The sequence below is a fragment of the Artemia franciscana genome, chromosome 8 (genome assembly GCF_032884065.1).
Source record: "Artemia franciscana chromosome 8, ASM3288406v1, whole genome shotgun sequence".
NCBI lineage: Eukaryota > Metazoa > Arthropoda > Branchiopoda > Anostraca > Artemiidae > Artemia > Artemia franciscana.
Window position 1 is genome coordinate 52965904 of NC_088870.1, and position 15314 is coordinate 52981217.

Sequence of the window (15314 nt, forward strand, 5' to 3'; positions counted from 1 at the left end):
TTTCAGTTTTTTACCTTTTTTTTAGTTTTTTAGTTTTTTTAGTTTTTTTTAGTATTTTATTTTTAGTTTTTTTTGTAGTTTTTACCTTTTTAGTTTTTTTTCTTCTTTTGTATTAATGCTAAAGCCAAGGGTCGATCCTGGAACCTCTCGGACCTAGAACCTGGAACCAACTTAGCTACTCTTTAAGCGAAAAATAATTATATATATTATGGATAAGCATATACATATAAACATATTAGAAATGTATGTATAATAGTGTAGTATAATTATGTAATATTTTTGGTGCAATCGCCAACTCCGTAGCTCTGTCCATCTCACAGTGTGAGACAAAAGGAAAAGGGCTGAATCGTCTTGACTGAAAAGTCCGCGACTGCTGAAAAAGAAGAAGAGGAATATTATATGAAACCAGTGTAGGCTATCTGGAGTGAAGAGAGTCAATCTGTGTGCTCCATCATCCCTCGCTCACAATAACAACAACTGGTTAACTATTTTATAGAAGATGGCTGTCTTACAGTAGTTTGGAAGTCTTCAATATTAGTCCAAGGTAAAGCCATTGGTGTACAGAGGGGGGAGGGAGGGCAGATGCCTCTCTAGAACTTCAAATTTACACTAGATATGGCTGAAAAAGGGTAAAATTCTAGTTTATTGACTTCTTGCTATCTCAGAAAGGGTATAGGTTAGGAAAATTAAACTTTCAGAGATGAATCTAGCCTACAGATTAGAGTATGTCCTGGGAAAGTATTTTGAAGCAACTACCTCCACTCCTCCCTGTAGATGGCCCTGACTTTTGATAACCTTCAAAAATATGTGCAGGTAAAATTCTAGTTAGTTGACTTCTTGCTATCTGAGAAAGGGTTTAGGTTAGGAAAAATGAAACTTTCAGGGATGAATCTACAGACTAAAGTATGTCCTGGGAACAAGTATTCATCTATTCATCAGGAAAGAAGTATTCATCTCTACTCCTTCTCCCTCTAGAGGGACCCAACCTTTGATGACCTTTAAAAATATGTGTGTTTTAAAAATGAAACCTTGCAATAGATCTTCTGCTTAATTGAAGTACAACAAAAATGTTGTCAGCTTCATTACTTTGCTCAATTCCATTTAATAAGGTTTTAAAGATATGTAAATACATTTCCTAAATTAAAAACAAAAAAACATTGATATGGCTTAGAATTCTACTCAAATAACAGGAATTGCCTTCTGAGAACTAAAGGCAGAGAAAAAGCAACTAGTAACTGAAAATTAAGGTAAAATGTTGTTTTGTCCAAATTCCAATAGGTATAGACCTGTTATGTAGGCAAATTTCAGGGCCCTCTAGAGGGAGGAGTGGAGGTGGGTACTTTAAATACCTTCCCAGGACATACTTTAGCCTGTAGACCCATCCCCTGAAAGTTTCATTTTCCTAACCTAAACCCTTACCAAGATAGCAAGAAGTCAATTAACTAGAATTTTACCATATGTGTGTTATAAAAGTGAAACCTTACAAAATAGCTTCTCCTTAATTGAAGTACAACAAAATTGTTTTCAGCTTCATAACTTTGCTCAATTCCATTTTTTAAGGTATTAAAGATATGCAAATACATTTCCTAAATTTTGAAAAAAAAAAACATTGATATGGCTCAAAATTCTACTCAAATAACAGGAATTGCATTTTCAGAACTAAAGGCAGAGGAAAAGCAACTAGCCTAGTAACTGAAAATTAAGGGAAAATGTTGTTTTGTCAAAATTTCAATAGGTACTAGATCTGTCATTTAGGCAACTTCCAGGGCCCTCTAGAGAGAGAAGGGGCAGAGGTGGGCATTTTAAAATACCTTCCCAGGACATACTTTAGCCTGTAGACCCATCCCTGAAAGTTTCATTTTCCTTTCCAAGACAGCAAAAAGTCAATTAATTAGAATTTACCAAAAAAGCTAGATGGGCAAAAAAGCAGTTGACAAAAGGTAGATGATTGAAAAATCTGGAATATAAGTCAAACAGGAAGCAGTTATCCATAATGTTTTGGAAAGGTTTAGGTCTGATCTAAGATGATTAATGCTGAAGCTTATTGATGATTTATGGTTTTTGGTTATTTGCTTATTGATAAAGATTTCATAAGTATGATAAAACTTGCTGGCAATGTAATGTTTTGTGAACTGCTTGTATATCTTCTTCTCAACCCCCCTCCCTTCATCACAGAATATGCTGCTCCTCCCCCTAGACAAGAAGCTATGTAGACCCATGGGTAAAGGGAATAATAATACTTTAGAAACAAATTTGGGCTATGTATCTGCACATTAGGGGGTGGGGGTACAGTATAGGAGGTCTGCATGCCTAATGTGTTAGGTACAATTATTCTGCATATTAACAGAATTGTTTTCTAACATTGCACTTTCCAAATACTTTATCCCCACCACCTTTCCCCCATCCCTAATGTGCAAACATATAGCCCAAGTTACATATTTCTATGTATTCTTTCACTTCTCTGTCTTGTCTCCTGGTAAGCTGAAAGAAACTAGCAAAAAAACTGGTTTATAGTATGTCATTGGATGAAAAGCTTGAGTGGTCAGGCGTATATCATACAACTACCCTTTAGTCAACTGGAGAAGACAAGTAATTAATTTCTTCATGCAAATTAGTGACAATATCCAACTAACCAGATAATTTTTTCCCATAAGAGTAGCATAAATGCCCAAGTTGGTGGATAACACTTTGTCCTAGCCCATCTATTGTATATCTAACTAGGAAGATAAGTAGTTTCTTTAAGCAATTTGTTGATAATATCATACTAGCCAGACAATTATATCACTTAGGCATATGATCAACATTTAACTAGATAGATAAATTTGATTTTAAACCTTCTAATATATATCCAACAAGGTAACAAAAAAAAAGATCCCAAAGCCAAAAGGTGATAATATCTGACTATTAGGGTATAGTGTTATTAACTATTTTAAAATATCCAGCTAGCTGGCTAGAAACTTTATAAGGCAATTTAGCAAGAATAGCTTATATCTGGCTAGGCAGTGTACCTGGCCAGTTGTCACCTGGGAAGATAGTTGTCAATGCTTTGCTTAAGAGAATTAAGTGTCTGGCTAGTTGTATATAGTCATCTGATTAAATTGGGAGTTTACTTTTCTACCTAGTTGATTAACATCAGAAGAGCAAGACTAAGCATTATCCACCTAGTTGGATATATATCAGAAGGACTAACATAAAGCATTCACCTAGATGGATGTTCATGCTACACCTAAGAGAAAACATTATCTAGCTAGTTGGATATTGTCACCAAGTTAAATAAAAAAAACAAACAAACAAGTTTTTTAACTGAAAGTAAGGAGCAACATTAAAACTGAAAACGAACAGAAATTACTTTGTATATGAAAGGGGATGCCTCCTCATCAATGCCCTGCTCTTTACGCTAAAGTTTGACTCTTTATCTTAACTCTATTTTTAAAATAGTAAAAAACTTTAGCATAAAGAGCAGGGCATTGATGAGGAGGCAGCCCCTTTCATATATGAAGTAATTTCTGCTTGTTTTATGTTTTAATGTTGCTCCTTACTTTCAGTTAAAAAACTTGTTTGTTTTTTAATTAATTTCTGAACGTTTTTGAATCAATGCATGTTTTGATTTTGGCTCTCCACAGATGAATAATTAAAATAAAATTTGCTTTTTTGATTTGCTAAATGGCTTTCTCATAGTTTTGATTGAAAGATATTGAGGAAAAAAGGGGCAGGGGAGGAGGCTTAGTTGCCCTCCAATTTTTTGGTTACTTAAAAAGGCAACTAGAACTTTTATTTTTTTATGTATGTTTTTATTAGTAAAAGATATACATAACTTACAAATTAGCTTACATAACAAACTTCTGTATTCTCATGTTTTTATTACATATATGGGGGGGGGGTCACCCCTTTGTCAGCACCTTGCTCTTTACACTAAAGCTTAAATGTTGTCCCAATTTCTTAGGAATGACCCCTGAATCACAAAAGCCATAGAATAAACGGTTGAAATTACTAAAAATACTTAAACATAAAGAGCAAGGTATTAGGAGGAGGAGAGCCCCTAATATGCATAATAATTTCTGTTTGTTTTAAGTTTTAATGCTGCTCCTTACTTTCAGTTGAAAAAAATTTCCATATTTATTTTTTCTTTCTTTTTTTAAATAATCCTAGAAAATTATGTGCTCCCTTCATGGAAATTTTCTTCCTCCATGGAAAGTTTCCCCAACATATCTCCCTCTTCTCAACCCCTCCTCCCCAACCACACAATCCCCCTGAAAATGTCTGTACAGTTCCCAATCACCATTACTATATGTAAGCACTGGTCAAAGTTGGTAACTTGTAGCCCCTCCCATGGGGACTGTAGGGGAATAAGTCATCCCCAAAGACATAGTTATAAGGTTTTTCGACTATGGTGAATAAAATGGCTATCTCTGAATTTTGATCTGGTGACTTTAGGAAAATAATTAGCACAAGAGGGGGCCTAGGTGCCCTCCAATTTTTTTGGCCACTTAAAAAGGGCACTAGAACTTTTCATTCCCTTTAGAATGAGCCCTCTTGGAAAATGCTAGGACTATTGGGTCAATACAATCACCCCTGGGAAAAAACAACAACAAATAAACACGCATCTGTGATCAGCGTTCTGGCAAAAAATGCTAAATTCCACATTTTTGTAAATAGGAGCTTGAAACTTCTACAATAGGTTTCTCTGATTTGTTGAATCTGATGGTGTGATTTTTGTTAAGATTCTATGACTTTTATGGGTTGTTTCCCCCTATTTTCTAAAATAAGGCAAATTTTCTCAGGCTTGTAACTTTTGATGGGTAAGACTAAACTTGATGAAACTCATATATACATATATATATATATATATATATATATATATATATATATATATATATATATATATATATATATATATATATATATATATATATGTATATATATATACATATATATATATATATATATATATATATATATATATATATATATATATATATATATATATATATATATATATATATATATATATAAAATCAGGATTGAAGTGTGATTCTTTTCATGTAGCTATTGGTATCAAAATCCCATTTTTTAGAGTTTTGGTTACTATTAAGCCTGGTCACTCCTTACTACAGTTTGTTACCACAAACTGTTTGATTACTTAGAGAAGTTGTAATCTGCTTAGAGAATTTACTTATCTGCCTAGCTGGATATATATAACAGGGGCTAACATAAAGCATTATCCACCTTGTTGGATGTTCATGCTATACCTAAGAGAAGTAATTATCTAGCTAGTTGGATATTATCATATCCAACTTCTGGCTAGTTGGATATTGTCATCTGATTACATTGAGAGTTTTCTATCTAGTTGATTAAAATCAGAAGGGATAAGAAAATATATTATCCACCTAGTTGGATATATATCAGAAGGACTAATGTTAAGCATTATCCACACAGTTGGATGTTCATGCTACTCCTAAGAGAAATAGTTATCTAGCTAGTTGGATATCGTTACCAAATTACTTAGAAAAGTTACTTACCTGCCTAGTTGGATAATATAAGAAAGGTTAGGACAAAGTATTATCCACCTAGGTAGATGCAATACTATTCAAACTTATGCAATACTTAAGAGAAAATATTATTTAGCTAATTGGATATTAAAACTTATCTGCTTAGAGAATTTGCTTATCTGCCTAGTTGGATATATATCAGAGGGGCTAAGATAAAGCATTATCCACCTAGATAGATGTTCATGCTATACCTAAGACAAGTATCTAGCTAGTTGGATATTGTCATGTTTAACTTCTAGCTAGTTGGATATTGTCATCTGATTACTTTGCAAGTTTACTTTTTTGCCTAGTTGATCAAAGTGGGGTGCAAGGCAAGATGGTCTCTAAAAACTATTCCTGTCCATAATATATGGAAAGATAGAATAATGTCTCCTGGTCTGTTATTCAGCTTTAAAAATTATTTTCTAAAATAAAATCAATAACGCATCATGACCTAAGGCTTATCACTGGTGCACTAAAAAGTACACCCATTGTAGCATTGTTCAAAGAAGTTAATATCCCTTCCTTAGATGAACAATTCTTGAAACTATCCTCGAACTACTTTATAAAAGTTAAAACCAATCAAAACCACCATGTTTTCAAGAGTGTCTCACAAATTGCACATTTTCCTGTAAAAATCAGAAGCAATACATTAGTCCAGCTATTGGCAAGTTGATTTCCTTGCTAGAAAGTAATCCTGCAAATCTAATTTTTTTTTTGCCAGAATCAGGCCTCCAGCATTCCCCCTGATAACATAGATTTAAATATCCCTGGTATAGACTGCCCTAAGACTAAGATGAATTCTCAAATTAATTGTCAACTAATGTTAGCTAAACTGGCAGAACTTTGCAGTTGGAAAAAGATATTTACTGATGGATCAGTTTCCAAAGATGGAAAGGCATTCATATGTATTTTTTCTAAATGGAATAATACATCAGTGGGAATTAGTTTCAGATGGGATTTTTTGGTTACTTAAAAAGGCAACTAGAACTTTTATTTTTTTATGAATGTTTTTATTAGTAAAAGATATACATAACTTACAAATTAGCTTACATACCAAACTTCTGTATTCTCATGTTTTTATTACATATATTGGGGGGGGGGTCACCCCTTTGTCAGCACCTTGCTCTTTACACTAAAGCTTAAATGTTGTCCCAAGTTCTTAGGAATGACCCCTGAATCACAAAAGCCATAGAATAAATAGTTGAAATTACTAAAAATACTTAAACATAAAGAGCAAGGTATTAGGAGGATTTCCATCTTCCACTCAAAATGTCTTGCTCTTTAAAAGCAGTGGATACTATGCTGGAGGCTGGATCAGGCACTTTTGTCATCCTATCTGATTCTGAAAGCACTCTTTATAATCAAACAGTTCGTGGTAACAAACTGTAGTAAGGAGCAACCCGGCTCAATAGTAACCAAAACTCTAAAAAATTGAATTTTGATATCAATAGCTACATCAAAAGAATCGCATTTTAATGCTGATTTTAAATATATAAGTATCATCAAGTTTAGTCTTACCCATCAAAAGTTACGAGCCTGAGAAAATTTGCCTTATTTAAGAAAATAGGGGGAAACACCCCCTAAAAGTCATAGGATCTTAACGAAAATGACACCATCAGATTCAGCGTATCAGAAAACCCTATTCTAGAAGTTTCAAGCTCCTATCTACAAAAATGTGGAATTTTGTATTTTTTGCCAGAAGACAAATCACGGGTGCATGTTTATTTGTTTTTTTTTTTTTTTTTTTTTTTTTTCTTTTCCCCAGGGGTCATCGTATCGACCAAGTGGTCCTAGAATGTCGCAAGAGGGCTCATTCTAACGGAAATGAAAAGTTCTAGTGCCCTTTTTAAGTGACCGAAAAAATTGGAGGGCATCTAGGCCCCCTCCCACGCTCATTTTTTTCCCAAAGTCAACGGATCAAAATTTTGAGATAGCCATTTTGCTCAGCATAGTCGAAAACTATAACAACTATGTCTTTGGGGATGACTTACTCCCCCACAATCCCTGGGGGAGGGGCTGCAAGTTACAAACTTTGACCAGTGTTTACATATAGTAATGGTTATTGGGAAGTGTACAGACGTTTTCAGGGGGATTTTATTTTGTTTGGGGGTGGGGCTGAGGAGAGGGGGCTATGTTGGAGGATCTTTCCTTGGAGGAATCTGTCATGGGGGAATAAAAATTCAATGAAAAGGGCGCAGGATTCTCTAGCATTACTATAAGAAAACAATGAAAAATAAACATGAAAACGTTTTTTCAAATGAAAGGAAGAGGTAGCATTGAAACTTAAAACGAACAGAGATAATTACGCATATGAGGGGTTCTAAAAATACTTTAGCATAAAGAGCGAGGTATTTAGGAGGAGATAAATACCTTGCTCTTTATGCTAAAGTATTTTTAGTAATTTCAACTATTTATTCTACGGCCTTTCTGATTCAGGGGTCATTCTTAAAGAATTGGGACAAAACTTACGATTTAGTGTAAAGAGTGAGGTATTAACGAGGGTACAAACCCCCTCGTATACATAATAAAAATATAAGGTTATGAAAGTTTGTTACGTAAGTTAATTCTTAAGTTACGTGTATTTTTTACTAATAAAAACGTTCATTAAAAATTAAAAGTTCTAGTTGCCTTTTTAAGTAACCAAAAAATTGGAGGGCAACTAGGCCTCCTTCTCCACCCCTTATTTCTCAAAATCGTCTGATCAAAACTAAGAGAAAGCCATTTAGCCAAAAAAAGAATTAATATACAAATTTCATTTTAATAATTTATGTGCGGAGAGCCAAAACCAAACATGCATTAATTCAAAAACGTTCAGAAATTAAATAAAAAAAAACTAATTTTTTTAGCTGAAAGTAAGGAGCGACATTAAAACTTAAAACGAACAGAAATTACTCCGTATATGAAATGGGTTGTCCCCTCTGCAATCCCTCGCTCTTTACGCTGAAGTTTGACTCTTTGCCACAATTCTACTTTTTAAAACAATTAAAAGCTTTAGCGTAAAGAGCGAGGGATTGCGGAGGGGACAACCCATTTCATATACGGAGTAATTTCTGTTCGTTTTAAGTTTTAATGTCGCTCCTTACTTTCAGCTAAAAAATTAGTTTTTTTTTATTTAATTTGAAAAAGAGACAGGGAAGAGTTATTCTAATCATTCTGCTTTTACATCAAAAGATTAAAAAGAATGATGTCTTCCCAGGCTGTTCAACTTGAAATTATTTGGGTTCTTTCTCACATAATGATTCAGCAAAATTGCAAAATTGCTGACAGTATTGTGCCAGCGTAGTGGAACAGGCCGAGTCATCGCGATCAGAATTTCTCTGGTTCAATCCCTCGTGGCGCAAGGAAGCAACACTCTCTATCAGCCTTTCTAAGGCGTCAATTTTTTCTTGAAGCCGTCCTGGCCGAGTGGGTTGGTGCGCTGGATTCGGGATCCTTCGTCTGAGAGGACGCAGGTTCGAATCCCAGTGTACCCAATTCTTCAGTTTGGGATGGGGGTCAGTGGTGTGACTCTGTAAGCTTAGCCAGAGTCAACCCAGCTCTAAATGGGTACCTGGAGGAATCTGGGGAAGGTAAACAGGAAGGGTGTGCGAAAGCACAGGATGTATGGCCCCCAACCCCCCATTGCACTTCCTGGCTGAAGGGCCAAGAAACAGAGATCAGCACCGCCGGTACGGACTGTAAAGTCTAATGCCGTATCCTTTACCTTTTTTTTATCTCTTGGAAAGTTGTTATCATGGTAAATGAAACCTCAAAGTTAATAAGTACTGCTGCAATTTTTTTTTTATAGAATTAATAGAACCTGTATTGCAGCTACAATATATGTTTTGTCTTTTACTGGGTATTGTATTCCCAATGGAACACTGGGCATGCAAACACTATTTTCTGGGTGAGAATTGGGCATGCAAACACTGCATCAAACACCAATTTATTTTCAGATAGCAAGTCATGCTCTTTTTATAGCTGTGTAAATATTGATTAAACAGTTGACCGTGTCCTTTCAGAATGTCCCCATTGCACAATTGAGAGAAATATTCTAATCAGAAAAATTGACTCATTTAGGTATGAAGACATGAAGCTCTTAATTCTCTTGATGGGTTGTGGGAAGGTACTTAAGCTACCTATCCCCAGCAGTTTAAGGCTGCTGATACTAATACAGTTCTTCCCATTCACTCTTGCTCTCTTCTGCAAACTCCAAAACAACTGATGAATAACCCCTTTTCTATAGTCTTCATTGTGCTTTAGTGATCACCAATCAATTTATCGCTTCGTTAAGATGTCAATAGATGACTTAAATATCTTTCTATGTTACAAAGAGGTTATAATTCAGGATTCCAGTGTAGGTATTTGGTATGTTAGCCGTGTAGCAGAGGAGCTTAAGGAAAATAGTCTCCACACTCAGTGGCTGACAATCAAACAAGACATGCTGGATAGTTTTTTCAGTTGAGAAGCAGACACGGCATAGAGGGTAGTGGTATAACTTCTAATTAAACAACAAACTATTGAGAAGAAGGGTACCATATTTCAGATGGTAATATAACACTATGTAATCTAGTATGAATAGGTGACAAAATTAATTTGTTGTGAATGACGTTTCAGAAGAGCAATGGGAAGATGTATTCACTGCTTACAAATCAAATAAGAAAGCCAAACTTTTCCAAAAAAATACTCATTAATAATTATTTACATCATTTGCAGAGGTCAAAAAGAAAAGATATTCTAATGATAAGCTTTATATAAATGATGCAATAAAAAGTTTAATCTGACAAAATTAAGGCTGTTCTGCCAAGGAGAAACTGAAAAAGCTAACCTACTAAGGAAATCTATAAAAAAAGCATATTTGGAAAGCTTCCGCTCAGTATTACTATAATAAAGTAAGTGAATTCTTTAAAGTATGATTTGAGCAATGGTATAATACAGTTAAGAAAATCAGCAATTAAAAAGTCTAAAATGTTGACTTTAATCTTGATGTTCCCCCTGAAATTACAGCTAGTTCATTAAATAAACACCTTACCACTATTGTACAAACCCTACTTGCTCCTTGGTAATGATTAACAATCTTGCTAAAGAATCAGCTGATTGAGGGAACTTTATGGATGATATGTCGTTGCTCAAAAAGAGCAGAAGAAATATTATGAGTAGTGCAATGGAAATTCTTGAAGACGTTGCAAGTGAAACAGCCCAGTCAAAAAATGAAAGGGAATTCCCATAAATATCGTATTATCCCAATACCTGAAAATCGTAACTCCAATACCGGAAATAATTATAACAAAAAATAAACTCTTAGGGATCACAGTGACTCGCAATTTGAAACAGGAGGCCCAAATTTGGTCTATTGTTAAACAGGGTAGTACATCTCTGTCGCTCCTTAAGCTTGCTAAATTTTCATGTCCAAAAGCACAAATTCTCTGCCACAGCCTGAGTATGCTTGTCCGGTGTGGCATTGTGGTCTTACGGTGGATCATTCCGATAGGCTAGAAATTATCCAGAAGAGAGCCCTGAGAATTATTCATTTGTCAGGGGAAAGTGCCTTACATTCTCTTCCTCAAGGAATTCCGCCTCCCTACCATAGCAGTCTGGCGTGTTACTCTTTGTACCATTTTCGGAAATAATCTACGATGTAACCCACGCTTTCAGTGTATATTCCCAGCCCCTTACTGTCCTCCAAAGCCCCGTTTATTCCGATCAAAAGCACACAAAAAATGGTTTTAAATCCTATCAATGCAAGAACTGACCATTCCAGAAAGAGCTGTGTGCCAGTGTTTGTTGAAATCATAAATTAATGGCAATTGCAATGCATCACATTAATGTGTCATTTAACAGCAAAGGTTAGTTCGTTGTCAAGTTTAATGGGTTTTGGCTGGTCTCTGAAATAACATCAAGTTAACGTCAAACCATGCCATCAACCAACCCATCAATAATGTCAAACCATAAAACAGGTGTGGCACTGGCTCATAATCCATAAAACTAAGGACTAAAGGGATATGATGACTCGGTTACTTCTCAATTACTAATCAAAGAGCACAAATTTTGTCAATTTATCCTCTTCCCTTCCAGAAACCACACTGTTCATCTCTTAAAATCTCGTCTACTGCATTTCTAAGACAAATCTGTCTCGCTGGGGAGTCCCGGCGAGACAGATCTTTGAAGGTAATAGGTTTTGATTCTGCATTGTGAAGCCCGGTCTACATTGATGTGACTCATGTTAACAGCATAGGTTGGTTTGTTGTCAAGTTCAAGGGGTTTTGGCTGGTCTCTGAAATAACATCAATTAATGTCAAACCATAAGATCAATACTGTCAAACCATAACACAGGTACAGCACTGGCTCTCTAAATAAAACAAACAGAACAGCCACCCTTAACTAATTGGCTTGCAATGTCATATCTTTTCCAGCCAGTCAAAAATGTCCCTGCATTATCGTTATAAAATGATTGTTCAGTTCCTTTAAGACTTGCTGTAACGGCTCTATTCATAATGGTTGAAATGTACACATTCACCTAGGTAGCATAAAGGTAAATTGAATGTACCTGCAAAAGTTAACATGAAGGAAAAATAATCATAAACCCCGCAAAAACTTGCAAGGCAGTGTTTTTACTAAACACCTGGTATTTTATATTTAATTTGTTTTACTTTTTAAGGCTATCCTTTTGTTATTTTGTTCTTATATCTTGCAATTGGTTCCTTTAATGTTGTAAGTAAAATGCTCCTTGTTCTCATTACCAAGGTTATAACTAGTTCAAGAGACATGACCATGTATATTTGGGGATATTTTGGGGGAGGATACCCCTAAGCTGGATCTGAAGGACTCCTTTTCATAAAAATTGTTGGTCAAAAATCAAGTATGTGCATTTTGTGTTTTTACCCTTTAGATAATTGGGCTGGTACCTTGGTGGAAAGTCCTCCATCTTAACCGTCTAAACCTTCTTCGTTAGACTGATACTTATGCTGTCATTTAATGGTAGTGGAGTGACACCCAGAAACAATAGGTGTATCATTTGGAAGATGTAAGAAACTATAGGAAAAACTATAGAAGTTTTCGAATTTCAGAAGGAGGGATGGACCTTGAGGCTTGCCCTCACCTTTTGATGCGTGGTCTTACCCATACCTCGAAAACCTCTAATATTTTAAGTCGTTACTGTAATGTCATCACTGCCTAAATAGTAATTTGGTTTTGTAATACTGATAATTACTTATTTTCTTTCGTGTTTTTCAGGTCAGCTATTATTCAAACATGCTTGGGCCGGTTGTTTCATCTACCTTCCAGGGTCCAGAAGGTAGATCACTTCCACGTGGAGTTGCTTTTGCTGATTTAGCAATATGTGCTCAGTATTTGTCTATGGGTTTCTGCCGTCTAGGTGATCAGTGTGCCAAAGCACATTCAGTTGATGAGCTAGAACACTGGAAATCACAGTATCAAATCAAAATGGTGCATTTAAAGGATCAATCAATAGCCCAAAAGCTTAAAGCTCGAATGAGTGATGAAAATGAAGGAATTGTTTTGCACAATGAAATTGCGGGTGTAATTATTACTTGTGATAAAGCTTTGATTGTTTCGTCTGAATCCAGACCATGCTCTATGGAGTGGGTTTTTGTAGTAGAAAGTGATAAGGTGTTACAGGCCGTTTTCTTTTTTGCTGAAGGTAGTTCTGAGTATTATTCTATCAGTGCTGTTGAAAGTCCAGAAGGAAAAAATACTCCAAAGTCAATTGAGTGGGTAAACCGTTTTCCTAATCAAATTTGTGGAATTATCAGCTATGTAATTACCATAGTTTTTGAGTCAGATATTTATGGTACTTTTCGGCAGGAGCTTGTATTTGATTTTGGTAATAATCAATATGTAACAAAAAAAATGTGTCTTGATATTTTATGTGGTAACGCTGGCATCGAACTTGAACAAGTTGAGAGAACTATATGGAGTGATTCGATACGATGGGATTATTCGAATTCAAAAATTATTGAATTTGATGATAAAGAAAAACTCACCAAGGCAGAAGAGTTCTTGATGAAACACTATCCACCACCGAACCCTGAGAATTTTCGACCTACACAAGCTGTGAATGAACCAAAATTCACTCCTAATAACTATAAAGAGAGGATGAAAGTTCTAGTAACAATTGAAGAGCTTGAACAACAAAAGGTAATATCCAAGTTCAATATTTGCTCAATGTTGGCGATTTGTAGTAGTTATATGCTTACCCCTGGTATAGACTGTGTAACAAAATATTCTAGAGAGGGGGAGCTCTTTGCTGTAATGCATCTTACTGGAGATTTATCTGGAGATACTGCTGCTGGCCGTTTGGTACTGAGTAGCTGTAATCAAGTCCTCCTCAAAATTGTTGGTGATAAAATACCAGAAGAAGAACGTCCTGTTGTCTATGAAGCTATTATAGAAGATAAATTAAAAGAGTATGTTTATTTAAGACTATCCAAAAGCTTGGTGAGTGACTTTAAATTGAAGATAGAAGAGCCAGTGACGGCAGAGGTTCAGTTTCAGTTAAATAGGCTTCCTTTCTGCGAAAGGCTTTTTGCAAATGATCGTGTATATATTGAACATGTTTGCCCCTCTGCATATTGTGACATTCCTTTGTCCGCTCCAGCTACTGGAAATTATGAAAAGCTGAATCAAAGGCAGCGGCAAGCAGTGGAAGCAATCACAGCGCCATTGAGCGATCGGATTCCTGTAGTTACTTTAGTAGGTAAGTGGAAAACTAACACTTTTAATCATTTAACCAATTTTTATTTTTTCCTTAAGAAAAAATGCACTAGGTGTCTATATATTAGTTGAGTTAAATGCGGGCCAATGAGATAGCATTAATATGCTTACATCTCTTGTTATTCTTGTAAATTTGAGTATTTTTGTCTTGATCCTTGCCAAATTTTTAATTAGTTCCTCTATTTTCCTTTGTCTCCACTTTCATCTTGGCCCTTTCTCGCTATTAACTATCTTCTGAGTCACGGCTGTTTTTACTATTTTCTGTCTGCTCGATAAAAAAATTAGATAAGTGTCGAACTAGCAAAAACAGTTCCGAGTTCTCAAATATAAAGATAGGTAATTATCGAACCAAAAATCCAAACAATTTTTATTTTTATTTTCGGTCAGTTAATGAATTTAAACTTCTTTCTACTATTGTGCAGTGAAGTATTTTACAAAAATAAAAAAAGATCTCCAAAATTACTATGGAATGTTCTGAATTTATCTCAAACTAAGACTCGAGAACAAGGGTTGGATTTATAGCTAATAAATATTTACAAAACGTCACCTTCTCCTGGCAATCTTGGAAACACTATGAAGGATTTCTTTTGATCTGTAATGAAGAAAAGTAATTTTATTTACCCCAAAAATATACTTTTTTTCGGGGGGGGGGGGGTATACACTGGAAAATTAATAAATTTTCTTTTTCTTTCTGAAAATTGTGTGTCTCTCACAGAATTATTTGAAATGTTGGGAAATTCTCTGTGGTGCGAACGCTACTTCTCTCTTTTTTTTACTGTAAAATGATTGATTGGTTTTTTTTCTGAAGCATTGTCAAATTCCTTGTCTTTTTTATTAGGGGGAGGGGGGAGGCTATGGACAACATTTCTGTGTCTTGGGGGGGAGGTTGCGGAAACTATTTCTGTAGAACACACGAAACTGTTTAGTTCTTAAATAAAGTTTTGACGTTTAAAAGGACGCTGAGCACAATGAATGGTGGCTTTGCTTGGCCATTGATCTTTGCTGTTTCTTGTAGCTCAGCTAGCAAGCTATTAAAAAATGAATAATGATGCTTCTGCTAGCTATTTAACG

At 35.2% G+C, this 15314-nt stretch overlaps 1 protein-coding gene across 1 annotated transcript in view; it reads left to right on the forward strand.

Annotated features, from left to right (window-relative positions):
• The first annotated feature begins 394 nt into the window (after positions 1-394).
• The window catches only part of LOC136030562 (probable helicase with zinc finger domain), a 98569-nt gene continuing 83649 nt past the window's right edge, over positions 395-15314 (forward strand). The window contains exons 1-2 of the mRNA XM_065709623.1: positions 395-544; positions 12744-14226. Of these exons, the coding sequence (XP_065565695.1) occupies positions 12762-14226 (1465 nt within the window). The 5' untranslated portion in view covers positions 395-544; positions 12744-12761. The remainder of the gene's footprint in view (positions 545-12743; positions 14227-15314) is intronic.